This window comes from Lissotriton vulgaris, chromosome 11, assembly GCF_964263255.1.
Source record: "Lissotriton vulgaris chromosome 11, aLisVul1.2, whole genome shotgun sequence".
NCBI lineage: Eukaryota > Metazoa > Chordata > Amphibia > Caudata > Salamandridae > Lissotriton > Lissotriton vulgaris.
The window spans coordinates 247,224,594-247,241,630 of NC_141699.1; the positions used below are offsets into that span (position 1 = coordinate 247,224,594).

General features: G+C 43.0%; 1 protein-coding gene across 2 annotated transcripts in view; it reads right to left on the reverse strand.

Annotated features, from left to right (window-relative positions):
- TTC28 (tetratricopeptide repeat domain 28) overlaps positions 1-17,037 on the reverse strand; it is a 1,842,918-nt gene that overhangs the window by 742,689 nt on the left and 1,083,192 nt on the right. For both annotated transcript variants that reach the window (XM_086943149.1, XM_086943150.1), the window contains one exon: positions 6,363-6,635. In XM_086943149.1, the coding sequence (XP_086799275.1) occupies positions 6,363-6,635 (273 nt within the window). The remainder of the gene's footprint in view (positions 1-6,362; positions 6,636-17,037) is intronic.

Below are 17,037 nucleotides of genomic sequence, written 5' to 3' on the forward strand. Positions count from 1 at the left end.
GGTACCCCATGCGCATAAGACTACAATGCACCAAACCCGAAGGCTTGATGCCTTTTGATTGCATGCTGTGCAGTCACCTTTTCTGTATATCTCTATATTATAAGCTGTTACGAATTGATTTATTTCGGCTCCACAGTCTGAGTTATGATTTTTATTGCTACTTTGAATATGTGATTTATGTTATAAGAAATGTGATTGTAACTTTGATTGCTTAAAACATTTGTATTGTATGGCTGTTTTAATGGATTAGGCTTCAGTATGAGTTTTAATTTATTTTAATGATTAAACGAAACAATAAATAATACACTGGTCATAAGAAATGAAACACTGGCACTGAACCGAAAAATAAAACACAAAAAGGAGCTGGTAGCAGGGTAAGACAGGGTGATCTTCAAGCAATGTTTATTGTTGCTGCCAACCCTACATTGCAGAGAAAGCAGAGGAACTGAATTAGTAGGATATATGGCTACGAAGGGTTTACAGTGCGTGGTTTCTAGCAAAATAGAGAAATGGGAGGTTCTACATAAAAGCAACCAGAATACAGATGTGTGAACAGCTGCATGTGGTTACAAGCCTGTACCTTGCTTTGATGTTTTAAAACCGTAGATAGACCGAAAAAACAAAATATGACCAATCTTTGCAGTGATCAGCTTCAAGCGCTAAGCAACCAACACCACGATTTGCATGTAAACTAGACCTCACAAAATGAAATACCAGCCTTCCAAGGTCACTCAAAAGAGCATCACCCAGTTGTGAAGTATCAGTCTTACTGCAGTACAAAACGGCACAACTGAGATCACAAGTGGCACATAAAAAAATACTCTTTTATTAGAAAATGCTGATAACCGCTAACCACAAGATTAGAGCATTGTCCGCATATTCCTTAACATAGGATCAACAGTTTCACACCACTGTGTGCGATACGACTCACCTATGAAGTGTTTATTGTATTTTGTTTGCTAGACACTGAGTACTTCTGGCTCATATGATGAACAGATGGCCCCACATAATCCTCTCAAGAGAAGCAGCATGTTCTGGGGACTCAGGGCCTTATTGTACTCCATTCATTAATCAACATGTGATGGAGTACAGAGAGTATAACTGAATAACACATCAAATGTTACACTAATTCTATTTTATAATGTAATTGAGGTCTTCATGATATTGTCTCTCTGATAAGAGGGAATGAGCTAACTCTACATTTATGTAGTTGGATGGTCCATGGCAGTTTGCAAATAGCAAGGATTGTTGTGGGCAGTCCTAGAGGGAATGAGGAAAACAGCCATAGAAGGAATGAAGTGGGTAGACTGGGAAGGAATGAAGTGGGTAGACTGGGAAGGAATGAAGTAGGTAGAATGGGAAGGAATGAAGTGGGTAGACTGGGAAGGAATGAAGTGGGTAGAATGGGAAGGAAGGAAGTGGGTAGGCTGGGAAGGAATAAAGTGGGTAGACTGGGAAGGAATGAAGTGTGTAGGCTGGGAAGGAATAAAGTGGGTAGACTGGGAAGGAATGAAGTGTGTAGGCTAGGACGGAATGAAGTGTGTAGGCTAGGACGGAATGAAGTGGGTAGACTGGGAAGGAATGAAGTGGGTAGACTGGGAAGGAATGAAGTGGGTAGGCTGGGAAGGAATAAAGTGGGTAGACTGGGAAGGAATGAAGTGTGTAGGCTAGGACGGAATGAAGTGTGTAGGCTAGGACGGAATGAAGTGGGTAGACTGGGAAGGAATGAAGTGGGTAGGCTGGGAAGGAATAAAGTGGGTAGACTGGGAAGGAATGAAGTGGGTAGACTGGGAAGGAATAAAGTGGGTTGGCTAGGACGGAATGAAGTGTGTAGGCTAGGACGGAATGAAGTGGGTAGACTGGGAAGGAATGAAGTGGGTAGACTGGGAAGGAATGAAGTGGGTAGACTGGGAAGGAATGAAGTGCGTAGGCTGGGAAGGAATAAAGTGTGTATGCTGGGAAGGAATGAAGTGTGTAGGCTAGGACGGAATGAAGTGGGTAGGCTAGGAAGGAATAAAGTGTGTAGGCTTGGAAAGAAAGAAGTGGGCAGCTACAAGTGGCCATCCCAGGATGGAATGGTGTGGGCAATCATAAAAGTAATGAAGTGGGCAGTCATGGAAGAATGAAGCGGGCAGTCATAGAAGAAATGAAAGTGTCGCCTTGCAATGAATGCAGTGAGCATCCACAAGTAACCAATGGAGAAGGCAGACCTGGAATGAATTACTTGGGCAGATACGGAAAGATGAAGTGGGCAACTAAATCATTGAATCTCTGTAATTTAGTATGATTCCTGTTCAGTTACATTTTAAAAAATGTAAGGACAATGGACCAATCTAATCTTCATTTTTTAGGTTATTTGACCATGGTTTTGAGTTAAAGATCATGGTGTCTTCTGATTGAAAACATATCTAGATACTATATGAATATACGATAAACAAAATAAAAAACTAGTGAATTGTGACTACACTTAAACTTAAGACCCTCCTAGACATCAAATAATAGACCCACCACTCATGTGTTGCTGCAGTACTGGTGGGCAAAAAACATTTTCCTTTTACCCTATTAAACACAGGCAGAGTACAGTTCAGCAACAAGATGAATTGAACTGATAAAGGACGGTCCAAGCAGATATGGATCCTACATCTTTCATTTCATTTCATTTATTTATTCATGATCAATTACTTAAAATTATAGCACGGTAAAATGTACAAATTTAAATTGCAAAGCACCAGTGCACTAACAATTTTTTCTTAAAATTATTACTAAAATCAAGGTACATAAGTGGGTAAATAGTTAAGAACAGGTTATCTGTATATAACGACTTAGGCCCGTTCTGGATTTCATGGCTAGGCAATTATAGAGATTAATTTATTTCCACTTAGCATAACAAATTTAGAGTTTGTAAAAATGGATGCAAATTTACTAGTATCTATTGTTTAGAATCATAACAATCAATAATTTTTAAAAAAAAGACATTATATATTAGCAGAGCGATGATGAAGTGTAAAAATGTTAGGGTATGTGAATGTAGTTTGTTAAGCGCTCGATTACCTAAGGATACATTGGCACTTACTTTGATACTGGAGAAGAAACATGCAGGAGGAACAACAGGCCTGGCAAGTACTGAAAAGTTTGGTTTGTAATGCTTGTATTGCCTGAAAAGTCCAGGTTGAGAAAGTGTCTGTGCTTAACAATGCAGTGGCAATAATACAGAGATGGATAGATGTTTGCTAGAGTGAAATTTGGGCTCCTTGTCAGGTGTTGAAATTCTAGGCGGGCTTTCAGGCTTCACAGATTAGCTAGTTGGATATGCAGTTGGTTAGCAAAATGTGCTTATTAATGGCCAATGGACGATTTGACAGGTAGGACTTATAGAGGAATTCATTGCTGAACGTATGGCATTGGTGATTTACCCAAACCTTGCTAGGGATCACAGGGGAAGATTGAGAGAGCACAATGCAGCTGCCTCTTTGTAGGTGCGTATCCCGTGGGCCAATAATATGGGGGCTAAAAGGCACCCATGTTCATTATTTAGTTTAGGACAGCAACACAGCAGAAGGTACCAGTGTTCATTACGGTATTTGCATAGCTTACACGATCTTCTTTTACCTTCCCTTGGCTGTAGTCTGTTGCTGGTATGGCCAGGAGGCACATATATAAAATTTTGCAACGGTTGTGGGTGCCTGTTGCTTGGTGCAAGTAGGGCTTGATGAACACATTTAGCAGATTGTCGTTTATTTTCTTAGCAGAAATGCCAGTTTGTTGCATTTGTCAGCTTCAATGTGCATAATAGCACTGATATATTGGGGTGATTCCTTACTCACCCAGGTTTTTTATGTGGATCACTCGCTTCACCATAGCATTGATTTTTGTTTTTGCCAGTTTTTGTTAGATTGGATGTCGCTAGAGCTGAAATTATGTAATGAAAGTTTTTAAGACTGAGGATAAGGAGAAGGGCATAGTGTTGGACTTTCTGGTGCTTGCGGATAGCTTTAGACGGGAGACTTGCACATATACCATGTATAGATACCATTATTTTACGGTATTCTGGAGATCATGATGGCCAATATAAAAGCTATCCTATGAGGTTGTGTTCGCCCTAAAATGTGTGGTCCATGTAAATGCTTACACTAAGACTGCGTAAATTCATCTGACTGAAGTGAAATGAAACTAAAAGTAGATGATCTACACAGTGGAAGAATTTAGAGTGTCTTCATTGGTTAGAACCTTTACAAAGTACAATTGGATTCATCCAGAACCATATGAGGTGGGCCACTGCAAGAATTTCTCAGCAAGTGAATCCCCAGCAGGCCTGGAAACACAAATTCCTCTTATGCTAAGGTTGGAGCAGTGAGAAACCACCCAAGGGAGTTAGACGTACCCAGCAGCATTGCAGGCAGGGAGCAGAGTAACACAGAGTGGTATCAGAGTCAATGGTCAGTAGTCAAAATGGGCACAAGTAGCGCAATAGCACCACATGACAAGATAAGAAAAGGTACAGGCAGAAGCGGTGAGCTCCATGCAAATCTTTCAAGAAATGACATGAAGTCTCAAAACTGGTGTGGAGTGTAGTGTAGTTTAGTGGATAATAGCCCCCGCTGAGCGGGGAGGGGGCACATGCTCCAGGGGACCCCATCCGGCAATGAGCAGGGGATGCAGGCTACTGACCTGAGAACTCCTGACTGGGTCCGGAGCATGGGGGGGCCCCTCCATGTACTTTTCCGGGGGGCCCACTCAAGTTTCAATATGCCACTAGTGCAGTTAATGAAATTTGGTGCAGATGAATCACCAGTGATGCTGCTGCATCAAGGAACGTCCTGCACAGAATTGGCCTACACCTTTTCATGACTGCTGTAAGCGCGGTACTCAGAGGGTGAGCGTGGGTCATCTCAGATTTTTTATTGTGATAGGCCAGTCTTGTACTTCAAAGCAAACACAAGGAGATGATGGACGGAGCGCTGAATCTTTTCAGACACTCACCCCCAGTCACAGATCAGGGTTGAATCCATCATCATTCTTTAGCTCACTTTGCCACCTTAGTTCAGACCCAGCCATATGCAAATCAGTCTTGACCCTCTGCCTCTTGTGAACGGTCCAGCCCGAACTGCCAAGCCAGGTATTCCCTGAACCAGAAAAACTGGGGTGGCAAGGTGAGAAAAGAATGATGGATTTAACCCAGATCTCTTGACTGGGGGTGAATGTTTCTGCATTCCATCCATCAATTGTGTGCCTTAGTCTTGTTCTTCAGCCTGACTGATGAACACACCTAATGACTGAATTTAGTGAGACGAAGTGTGGAAATCTATTTTGCCAATAATGTTATCACTATCCAGCAAATATTAAGCCTCACAAGCAACATTCCATAAGTGCAGGACAAAGTACAACCTCAAATCAGAAAGGAGAGTGTTTTAGTGATGACCTTTAAAATAATAACAAGTACTATATTTGCTGTCCCCGATAATGACATGCCCTGTAGGTATGTGAGGGGGTCTAACGGGTTTTGGTTTAACGTAAGGCTAACTGCGAATCCAAACAGCGGGGTGAAACAATTTCACGTAGTGGGTTAAAAAGTCCAATTGAGCAGTGGCTGGGACAGCAGAGCAGTAGGTTTTTAGAATATGTTGGACATTTAGCGGGAAAGCACTGAGGGAAGCATGTTTGAAGATACTGAAATGGTGAGCAGGATGCAACAAGTACAATGTCAATTGTTTGTTTAATAAGTTGAAACCTTTAGATTAAAGTCATTGTTTATTTTGAAGTTAACCCCTGACGAATAGCGAAGATGACGCTCGAAATGCATTGGGAATTAATAATACTACTGAGGATGTAACCTGTATCGGTCCTGCTGTCGTGAAAAGGCCTGGATGGGCATACCTTCAGCATCAGACTTGTTATACATTGAAAGGATTTCATGTGATGAAATGGATTGAAACTTTAAAAACATTGGAATATCTTGAATAAAAAGACGTAAATGAATAAGAAGTGTGGCAAATGGTTCATGTCAAGCAACAGTGCTTCTGGAGGGAGCGATTGGGTTCTCAAATAACAGGATGCCCTGTAGAAAGGGCACAACTGAATGCAAATTGCAACAACAATAGTAGATATCTGTTTCTTTATTGAATAGATCAAGTACCTTACATTTTATCGTGAAAAAGCAATTTTATAAGGTAAATTTGTGTTAACTCAATCACATAAGTCTGGGTCATTCATTTGCACACAACAGATGAATTGATTTTTGCATGAAGCCCAGTGAACTCCAGGACAAACATTGTAGTGTATTCTATGTCTAAACCTCTGCGTCATCTCCAAGGAAACAAACCGTTGCACGTAACTTGAGGATAGAATTGTAAACACCTCTTTACCTAAAGTTTTGGCTACTTCCAGGTCCTGCTGCATGTATCCCGTACTTTTCTCCGTGTTCCCGAGAGACCAGTATGCACTGCTCAGCGCAGAGAAGACAGACCCCCTCAGCTTCAAACTGCAGGTCCCGATCTTCAGAGCCGCTTCCAAAACCACCACAGAGGCCCCATGATGCCCGGCAGTCAAAAGCTCTTGACCAATCACTGACACCACCACAAAGGGGCTTTTGTCCAGCTTCATCTTCTGAAGTTGCTGATAGGTTGGCTCCAGGGAATCTGTGATGTGAAAAGAAAATGGGGTAGTTCAAAAAATATGTCATGTGAAAGCATCATAGACTAAAGGATGGTGCAGAGGCGTCTAGGTATGCATTGTGTTCTCAAGGTTTGAGCATTGTCATTGAATGAGCACACCAATCTAAGCAAATGTACTGATTTTTAAAAGGAGTCAAAGTTTTTAATTGTCTGACAAGTCAAATTGAATATTACACTGTATTGCTGGAGACATTAATGAACACACTTTATTACAATTAAGTCTTATCATGGTCCCAACCAAAATAGTTCTAGATACATGATATTCCCTATAATAAACTTGAGCATCGTCTGTTTAGAAGGTAACCCCTTCGATGCTCATGATGAGCTCAGTTCGTCATGAGGTACACCTCTCGTACACTCATGACGAGCTGAGCTCGTCATGAACAATGGGAATAACTCGGGACCAGCACAGGAGGGGAATACCATCAGCAGCGATGGTGTTAAGGCCTATCAATGCTCGTGGAATTGAACATTGTAGGATGTTCATGGGAATGGACTGTCTCGAACCATCATGTTCATCCAGGACTCGGGTGATATCATGAAACCTTCAAGTAAAGCATGTCTCTAGGGAGGTCTTTGGAATGCACTAGTTAAAAAATTTACATGGGGATGTAAAAAAAATCCTGTGTGTCCATAATATTCAGGAATTGCTGTGAAAGCAGCATGGGAATGCCCTGTTTGTAAGCACGCATTATGATCAAGTTTGGCTCTGTGGATGCCTGTCTGGAAGCTTCATGTCCAAGCATCAATTTCAGTTGCCTGGGGAATTCCCTGTCTAGGAGCAGCATATTGAAGTATGATCTGGTGATGCCATGAGGGATGTTCTAAAGGAACTTTCAATCCAAACATGCCCCTATGATAATCCTAGGAATGCTCTATCCTTGTTCAAGAATGAAGCATAAGTCTTCAGAATGTCTTTTCTATGCATAAGAAATCCAAGTTATTTTCTCAGCTGTGTGCCAAACTTTTTAGAAATGATGGCTCAACTCTATTTGCAACATTGCACCGGTAGTACCTTATCACTTTGAAAGGAGTTACTATTACTACAAGTTAGTGAATACTCATAAAGTTGCTACTTATAAAGTTACTGATAGTACAGTTACACTTCAAGAGTAAACTTACAATCAAAGTGTAACTATACCTTTGTGAATCAGGCCAGTAGTATTTTAACCCTTTTGGGAATGGCCAGCAACATTCATGAATCCGTCATGCAAAGTACTGTTGACCAAATTCTTAGGTCTTCGTTAAGTTTTACAAATGATGTAGCTGCTTGGCAACAACACAGGCATACTTGTGTGCCTCCATGTGAGCTGCAGTGTTTTATGTATGCTGCCTAAGTGCAAGGGTGCCTATATGTGTGTTGCCATTGTGTGGGAATGCCTTGGGTTGTGTTGCCTTTGTGCACCAGTCCCTCCATTAATTTTGTCCTGGCAAGTAAATGCCTTAATCAGTGTTGTCTGTGTGACTGGACACCCATATATGTGTTGATCTATATGTGTATGAAAGCCTGTCTTTGTGCATATGGCCAGTAGCATAGAAAGGGTGCCATGGGTCAAAGCCATGTAAATGGATCAACACGTTATGTTGGGTAGTTAAGGACTGCCTTAATTCTGATGCAGTGTGCTCCTCACAACCATTGGACACTGGTGCATCTGTACCAGCTGCACTATTAAAATCTGCAATCCTTCATGTGTCTCTATATGTTGTGCGCCTGCAGTTTACAGAAGGCAAACCTATTGCTTTTCCACTGGTTGTTTCAGATTTAACCCTATCTTTCTCATGATCAAAGGCATGCCAGAGCACGAAAGCATGTAAAGAACACTCTATAATGTAATCCTTTGTTTGAAAGATCATTTTCCAATCAAATCCCTTTGTAGGTTTCTTTATTGGTATTTCATGACAAAGCTTCAGTAAAAAAAAACTAACAAAACACTTTCTGAAATCCCAGTAATGTGTTCAATGTGTCTATCGCAAAAAAAGTCCTCAAGGATTTCTCCCAAGCTAAAAACACCTTTGAAGTTTCAGATTAGAGTAATGATACCTAACCAAGAGCGCATACTGTTAACTCCAGCACGGAAAGGTTAGAGATCTGGAATTTGTTCTAATTGCCCTGTGGTGTTCTGGTGCTGGAGTCTATAATATTAGAAGATCTGGTGATAGGAACTTCTCTACTGGACATAGTGCAAATAACACACTGTAAATTTGATTTCAGAGAGAGAGAGTGTGAGTGCCTCTCACACGTAGAATAATATTGAGCTGGACCAATATAGGTAAATATACTTTCTTTCTGAATTGGGCCAATTCACTATAAAAGGCTATTGTGAGACAAATATGGACTTACTTATGTATAAATATGTGTATGTATGTATGTGTGCGTGTGTGTGTGTATATATATATATATATATATATTAATGAAATATTTGTATATGTATGTATACATATAGAGCGGTCCCCGCCGGTTTGTCATTGTTAGGTCAGCTGTTCCATAGGAAAAGCATTGTTTGTGTTGCTAATAACTTTCGCACTGTTTGACAAATCTCTACGAAACTTTCCAAAAAAGAGCACCTTTTAGACTAGTTTATGTAAGGATATTTGGTATGAAGCTAGCTCATGGTCCACAGATTGTCCTTTTTGTTATTTGGTGTAATCCATTCAGTCGATTTTGAGAAATTAAGGTTAAAAAATAATTGTATATCTGGGCAGTGGAGACCACAAGAGTCTCTCAATCTAAAAATAGAGAGTTCTGATTGGCCCAGGGAGCTTTATTTCCTCTGGGTCATCTCTTTCCCACAGGAGTCAGACTCCCGCTGGAGCAAGTGCTCTGATTGGCTGCCAGCAACATGAGAAAAATGTTGCTGGAAGCCATTACAGTACTCAGGGACTTGGTCCCCTGTCTTGAACATGTAGAAACAAAATATAAGGGGCAGGGTAGGAATACCCTGCCCCCCCCCCCCCCCCAGGCCCCTTGGGGGGGGGGGAACCAGAGTGACCCTCTCTGGGCCTAAAAAGGGTAAAAAATGTAACAAAAAACTACTAAGGTTATGCCTCAGGGTGCCCACCCTCTGGGCTGTATTCAGAAAGAGGATAGGGGCTGCATGGCACCCCCTCTCCGAACCTCTAGAGGCCCAGGGGAGGCCACCCCTGGGGCAAAATTTGTTTATATGGAGAGGGTGCTGAGTAGCCCCCTCCCTGAGCCTCCAGAGGACCCGGTATGCCCACAACTAGAGCCATAATTACTTTATATGGGCAAGAGGGACATGAGGCCTCTCCCCAAACCTCCAGAAGTGAGGAGAGCCCACCCACTGGGGCCGAAAATAGTACCCATGGGAAGGGGTGTGTAGCATGGCCCCCTTCCCGAGCCTCTAAAGGTCCTGGGGAGTCAACCTCTGTGGGATACATTTTACAAAATGGGGAGGGGGCAGCGGGCTGCCCTTCCTGACCCATAAAAGAACTGAAGGAGCACACCCTGGGGCCGATTGCATTAAGGGAGGTGGGCCACATGGCCCCCTCCCTGCACCTTAAACAGTCTTGGGGTACCCATCCCCGGGGCTCAGAAGCTATGTCCCCTGGAGCCCACCACCAGGGCATAGAGGTGTTCATGCCTGTACCAGTGCAGTCAGAGAAACCTGTGTTTGTTTTAATTAGTGGAAGCATTTTCAAAACTCCCGCAAAGCGTGAGAAAACACAAAGTTTGCTACCAGCAGGCCGGAGCTTTGAAAATACACCTGTCCGTTGGGAGCAGATTTTCGATCTGCTTCCCTACCTGCACTGATGTGGGAAGGAAAACAGAACAAAATATTGCTCCCACCCTGATGGAGAAGCATTAGTAATTGCTCCCTGTGGGTAGGAGCAATGCCGGCTCCCACTACAGGCGGAGAGCTGCCTGGGACCGCAGGGGCTTTGGGGCTCCCCCAGCATTCCCCAACAAGTAAATGGTGGAGGCTCAGGTTGGTCATCAGGACACCTAACTTTAAAAAGTGCAGACCCCTTCCCCCGGGCCAGTAGCGGCTGAGGGAGGGGGGGAGCTTTATGTTATGGTATGTTATGTTAATTGGGATTTATAAAACTCGTAATCACCGGCAGGTCTCTTAGCGCTGAGAGAAAGTAACTGAAACCCCACCATCTGCTATCTGTCATTACACCTGGTCAGAGGGTATGTTGTTCCCAGGACTCCGTGAATAGTAAGGTCTTAAGTTTTTTCCTAAATGGGAGAAGGGCAGTTTCCTTGCGTAGGCTTTCTGGTAGCTTATTCCATAGAGTGGGGAATCAGGACAGAGAAAGCTCACCCGCCTTTTTTAGTTTTGTTGAACCGTGGACAGGACAGCAGGCCTGCCCCGGACGAGTGGAGGGTACGTCTTGGCACATAACTCCCCAGGTGATGTATACCAGGGCTTGTTCATAAAGGGCTTAGTGGGCAATGCAGGGGCCCTTAAACCTGGCTCGCTGTCTGATGGGGAGCCAGATCAGCTGCTGTTGTCCCCCTTCCCTTTATTTAAATAAATAAGGCACTAGGGGTTGGAATCCCCAGGGCCGAATAAGGCTCAGGGAGAGGGGCCTAGCGGCCCCTTTCCTTTATTTAAAAAAAGGGCCTTGGGGGATGGTGTTCCCAGGGCCTAATAATGCTTGAGCAGGGGCATTGTGCAGCCCCCACTATAATTTTTTTAAAAATGGTCCTGGGGAGGGAGTCCCAGGGCCTAACAAAGCTCTGGAAGGGGGGCCATGCAGGCCCTCTCCCCTTTATTTTTAGTAATGGCCATAGAGGTTGGGGTACTCAGGTAACAAGGCAACCCACTCCCCTTAATTTTTAGAAATGGTCTTTGGGGATTGAGTCCCAAGGGCTTTCTGAAAATCATCAGTGAAGAGCTGCTTTTTATATGATGGGGCAAGGTATTCCAGAGCTTCGGCGGGTGCAGGTTATATTTACCTCTGCTAACTATAACTGGTGAATTTCCGTGCTTTTTCTTAGTTCAGAACATTAATGCTATCACTGGCAAATTCACCTAGCTATTACATTATATACACACATATATATAAATGTATATATAGGTTTTGTATTAAAAAATTCCATCACTACTTTCATGCATGTTTCACCTTCTGCTAGTGATTCAAATTTTCAATTGCATATTGGGGATAATATGGTGCCAAACAATATAGGTGAACATACCTTGTTTGCACTGTCCTTGAATGCCCTTATGTATGCATGCATTGAATTCATATATTTTAAATTAAAGATACTGGGCCTGATTTACAGAACGATTTTCTGACAAGTATGGCATACGTGCACAAATGGCAAAATATGCAAGGCTAAGCAATATCTACTGCAGTGTTAAATAACTGCCAAGTACCTGATGTCCCAGTCACTCTGGCACGACATGGTGTATGTCAAAGGCATAGATTTTGGGGAATAACCATGTCACTGACAAAAGGATGAGGATCCACCAGATAAAAAAATAGGATACAGAAGGGCAGGAAAAAGGGAATTGTCATGGAAGCAATGGCTTTCTATAAAGGCTATGGGGATGGCATGACTTGGCGTATCGATGGTCACGAGGATCTGCAATCAGTAGTGCATAATTGGAAGTACCTAATTCTAGCATAATCAATTGCCAGATTCATGCTTACCTACCTACATTATTTTTAATGTTATGAAATATTTTCCTAATTTTTGTGTAATATTTAGGGGTCCATTAGGATTTCGGGCGGATGGCCTCCGCCAGGGTGGCGGAGAGACCGGCTGCCACTTTACCGCCGCGGTTGGCGGTAATAGATGTACATGGTGGCGGTGTACAATGGACACCGCCAGCCATATTACAATGTCAAAATGTGTGGGCCTTTCCGCGGCTGCAATGCCGCCACGGAAAGGCATGCGGAGATTGCTGCGGGGGCCCCTGCAGGGCCCCCAGGTTGGCGCCACTGTCAGGGGGGGCACATGGGGGGTACCTATGGTACCCCCCCACATGTACATATGCTAAGCGGCAGGCACCACGCGGTGCCTGCCGCTTTGCATGTCTGAATGCGTTAACTCACAATGTAAAACATATAGGATGTGCCCGCCACTGTGGCGGGCACTTCCTAATACCCACAACGGGACCCCCGCCCTTATGGCGGGCGGTCCCGATCTCCGTTAGGGTGGCGGGCGGACAAAGTCCGCCCTCCATCCTAATGGACCCCTTAGTTTGTGGATTCACTGTGTGACACTCAAGAAAAGTCTATTCAAGTTTGCGAAACTGAATATGTTAATAAAAACAAGTTGCTAATAGAAGGACGCATGTATTGTTCTATGTTTGCATGCCGCACCCACTTTAAGGTTTTCCACATTCATTTCAGTGCCAGAAGTCCTTAAAATTCTACCCCCGTTCCACTGCATGCTTCTACATTTCATTAATGAACGCAGTTGGTACATTAGGAGGAGACGCCATTAACCTCTAGAGGGAACTGTCGGAGCAAACCCCTCGTTTTGGTTTAATAATTAGAGTATGTGAGAGAAGGTTTAGCATCAAAGTGTACAGTCATCCGTCTTTCGTACCACTAATTGAATTTCCAAGTTAAATCCTGGCTCTTTAAATTCTATCACCATAATCCCTGAAGCTCATGGAAACATCTGCTCTCGGAGACGGGCTGATCGGCAGCAGGGCTTGTTCCAAAACGTGCGTAAAACAGGAATAACTAACGAATGCAAAAGAGATAGTGGGATCTTTGCTGCTCCTTGCTGAATTTTCTGAAGGTGCTTCTGCGTCGAATGTGAAGGATAATGGAGGGGAAAAAAGTCATGCCACACTTCTAATCCAGGTGGAACTACACTGTTAACGAGTCAGGTCAATGGCAAGTCTGACTTTGGAAGGCAGAACACAACTTCAGGTCATAGAATCAGAAAGACCAATAGGGGGTGATATCACAATCGATGGATACGAGTGGATAGAACCAGGGCGACCCCACACCGTCAACGCAACAAATTTAGAGTTTTAAAAAAACAGTCATGCCACGCCATTGACAGCCTTAGTGAGAGTCCCGTAGTGAGCTTGTCACACACTAGCAACTAGTCAGGTCGAGTGTATCAGGAGTTAAGCCACACTACTTTACCAACAAGTCTGTTCAATGGTGTCAGGTGCACTGTCATGCCATAAGTATAATTGAGGGTGACTGGCTAACAGCGAAGACATCCTATAGGCTAGTATTGTTGAGTGTAGCAAGATACAAGGTCATGCTTGCTATTGGCTCTTCAAGGTGTTACCGCAGTGAACGAAGAGGAGGTGCATCCCGCTAACTGACTACAGACATGGCAGTGCCCAGCGGTATGATTACAAGACGCAGTTGTGCCCTGCCATGCAGACAGTTACCTATCCAGGAACTCCCTGTTGCACTGCCGGGAAGGGTAGGGGGGAGGGGAGGGGGGTGCTCCACTCTGGTTGCATAGCTACACACAGTTACATGGGTTTTTGTGGCCCCTGATCAGAAGTGCCATAAGACATTGGCATGTAGACCATACATCGTCATGTTAAGATACGTAACAGCGACTCGTCTTACATAGTTTTGATGGCAGTTTGAAGTGTTGTAAGTTTGAGTTTTGAATATATGTTTATTTGGGAGACAAAGAAAAGAAAAGAAAGTGTCTTATTGCTATCGACACGTGACCGCTTATTATATACTGTTGATTTACATGATTGTATTCATAATATTGTTCAAGTCTGACCAATAGATTGTTGCAATATGATGGAATAGACTATATATTGGATATTACGGGATTAGCCCGGACAAGACACAAATTAATCATGCTGTATGTGGCCTTGCATTGAATATAACAACCACAATGCGGCAATAGATGCGAACAATAGCACGCTGAGACTTTTTCAGGTGTACCCAAAATAAGGTATGTGTCTGTAAGCAGGAACGTTGTGTTAACATTAGCCTGATATTGTTGTCAACTGCACTATTGTAAATCACTTGGGCTCTGTAACTTCGCGATGGACAACTGAAAAAGCTGTATAAAAAAAATTTATGATGACAGTTATGATAAAATCAGAAAATACCAATAAAGATATTTTAAAAAAAGATACAAGGTCATGCTACATTGGTGTTATGTCTGATCAAAGGAGGCAGGATACAATGCCCTTCCAGGCTGTTAACAAATCTGAGTGAGGAAAGCAGAAGACCAGCTCATGCCATGATGTGTTGGCAGCATTTGATGGTTGCATCACGATTGTCAAGGTATGCTGTCATTAATGTCTTAGAAGGCAGGAAGACACTTGGGACCAGATGTACTAATGCATTGGTAGCAGTTTTTTGGCAAATAGTGTGGACTTTTGCAAACCGACTTATGTACCAATAGGTCAGGTCCCAAATTCTGAATCGGAGTGAGCAGAAATGCAACCTACCAGGTTGGGACTCACTCCTATTGGTGGATTTCAAAGGGAAAGTGGTCTCCAGAGTCAGCAGACCCATGTCTGTCATTGACTTTAAATGAAGAAGATTATTTTTCTTTTTTTTTTAATAAGTCTGTTTATCCTAAAGTAAATGGAAATGCTTTAAAAACTTTTTTATTTTTTAAATGTTTCTTTGAGAATTGGCTGTGATCTCCACTGTCTTTTTCCCCCTGGAACTTTTTTCAATATTCACATAGGGGAAGGGGTCCAAAGAGGACCCTTTCCCTTAGGTGAATGAGTTACCACCCCAACCTGGGAGTCAGAACTGTACAGTAATTTACAACTGCTAATTCGGTCTTCATCCATGGATACATGCACAGAGTAATTGCTATTTGGAAGGGTTGCCCACAACACACCTCTTCCAAATAATGATTTGTTATCCATTTTTAAACCTATTTTAGGAGTTGCTAAAACTTTACTGATATGTAAAATAGGTTTAGTACATTTCGCAAAATGTTTTTGAGGTTTCAAACTCTGATTTGGGGTGTTTGCAAACATAATAATGTTGAGTACATCTGGCCTAGTTCTTTTCATAGTCACATCCTTCACAATATTTTTGGATATGAGCTCAATTTCTGAAAATCAGGCATGTGAGACCTAAGATCATGCATCATATTTGGCAAGACTAACTCATGGTATAAAATCCAATCTTGTTCATGTTACTTGTGTGTGGCAAAACATAATGCTGTGCTGCACTTCTTACTAAACGTATCAAGACTGGCGAGACACACAGCAAGACTAGTCAAGAGTGACAAGAGACATAGTCACGTCACGATGTGCAGCCGGCTTCAAAACCAATGACATGTAGAATGGGCAACACCAAGCAACAACCTCCTCAACAACTATAAACAAATGTAATCAATGCCAGGAGACACAAACTCATGCCACACCATTGATAAGACGAAGCAAGATCTGGGGTCTACGAAGTCGTGGCACACAGTAACCTAGGGTAATCGAGAGTGGAGGGGCCCATTGAGATGCCACACTATCACTAAGATTAATCAAGGGTTGCTGTACGCAATCAATGGTACACAGTCAGAGAATCTGATTTAAGGTAACATGGCATGCAGTGATGCTAAACTGTCAGTAAGTTTATTTACGGCTGGCAACAGAAGATCACTGTGCCAATCAATCTCATAGAGGTGATATAACACGAAATAATGCAATGCTATATTAAGAGCTCTCCTTTGCCCTTATAACCAGTGCTTAGGTCGTAAAAAAAGTAAGCGGGCTCTTCTCTGGAGGCCACTACAACCTGTACAGCCACTGCACCTGCCAGCGTTGCCAATGACAGTACCAACACAATTACTAAACACCACTCTCCTACAAGTGTGACAATTGAGACTATGCCATCCCACGCAAAGCTATAAGAATGCAGTGGGGTGGCAGGTATTAAGAAATGTGACTGTATATTTAATTATTTAACACTATAGTAGTGTCTTCTCAAACTTAAACCAACAGCGCTACCCATGGTGGGGACTGTTATTTGTGTCAGTGTTGAGAATTAAGTGGCAGTGCCGAGCACCGGAAACCACGTGCTCAAATTAAGCACTGCTTGTAACCAAATAAGAAAAAATACGAATGTAAAATAGTGGCACAGCAAGGGGGGGGGTGGAGGGGGCAATCTGCCCCATGCTGCACGAGTTTTGAGGGCAGTGGGCACCCCTTTCCCCCTCATCACTTACCTGCGGCCATCTCAGGCGGCAAATGCAGGACTGTCACCACCCACCCCCACACCCGCGCTCTCACCTGAGGCCTTTGTGGGGCAGCAAATGCCCCAACCACAACAGGCGTCTAAAGGTCTAGCTACTCCACTGATTTAGAAGATGGTCAAACTTTCACAAAGCAGTAACCAGCAAAACTCATCTTTTAATTGACATAAATATAGGTCCTACAAAAGGTGACACATTTGTTAGACACTGCGATTCTTACATTTGCTTGCTTGT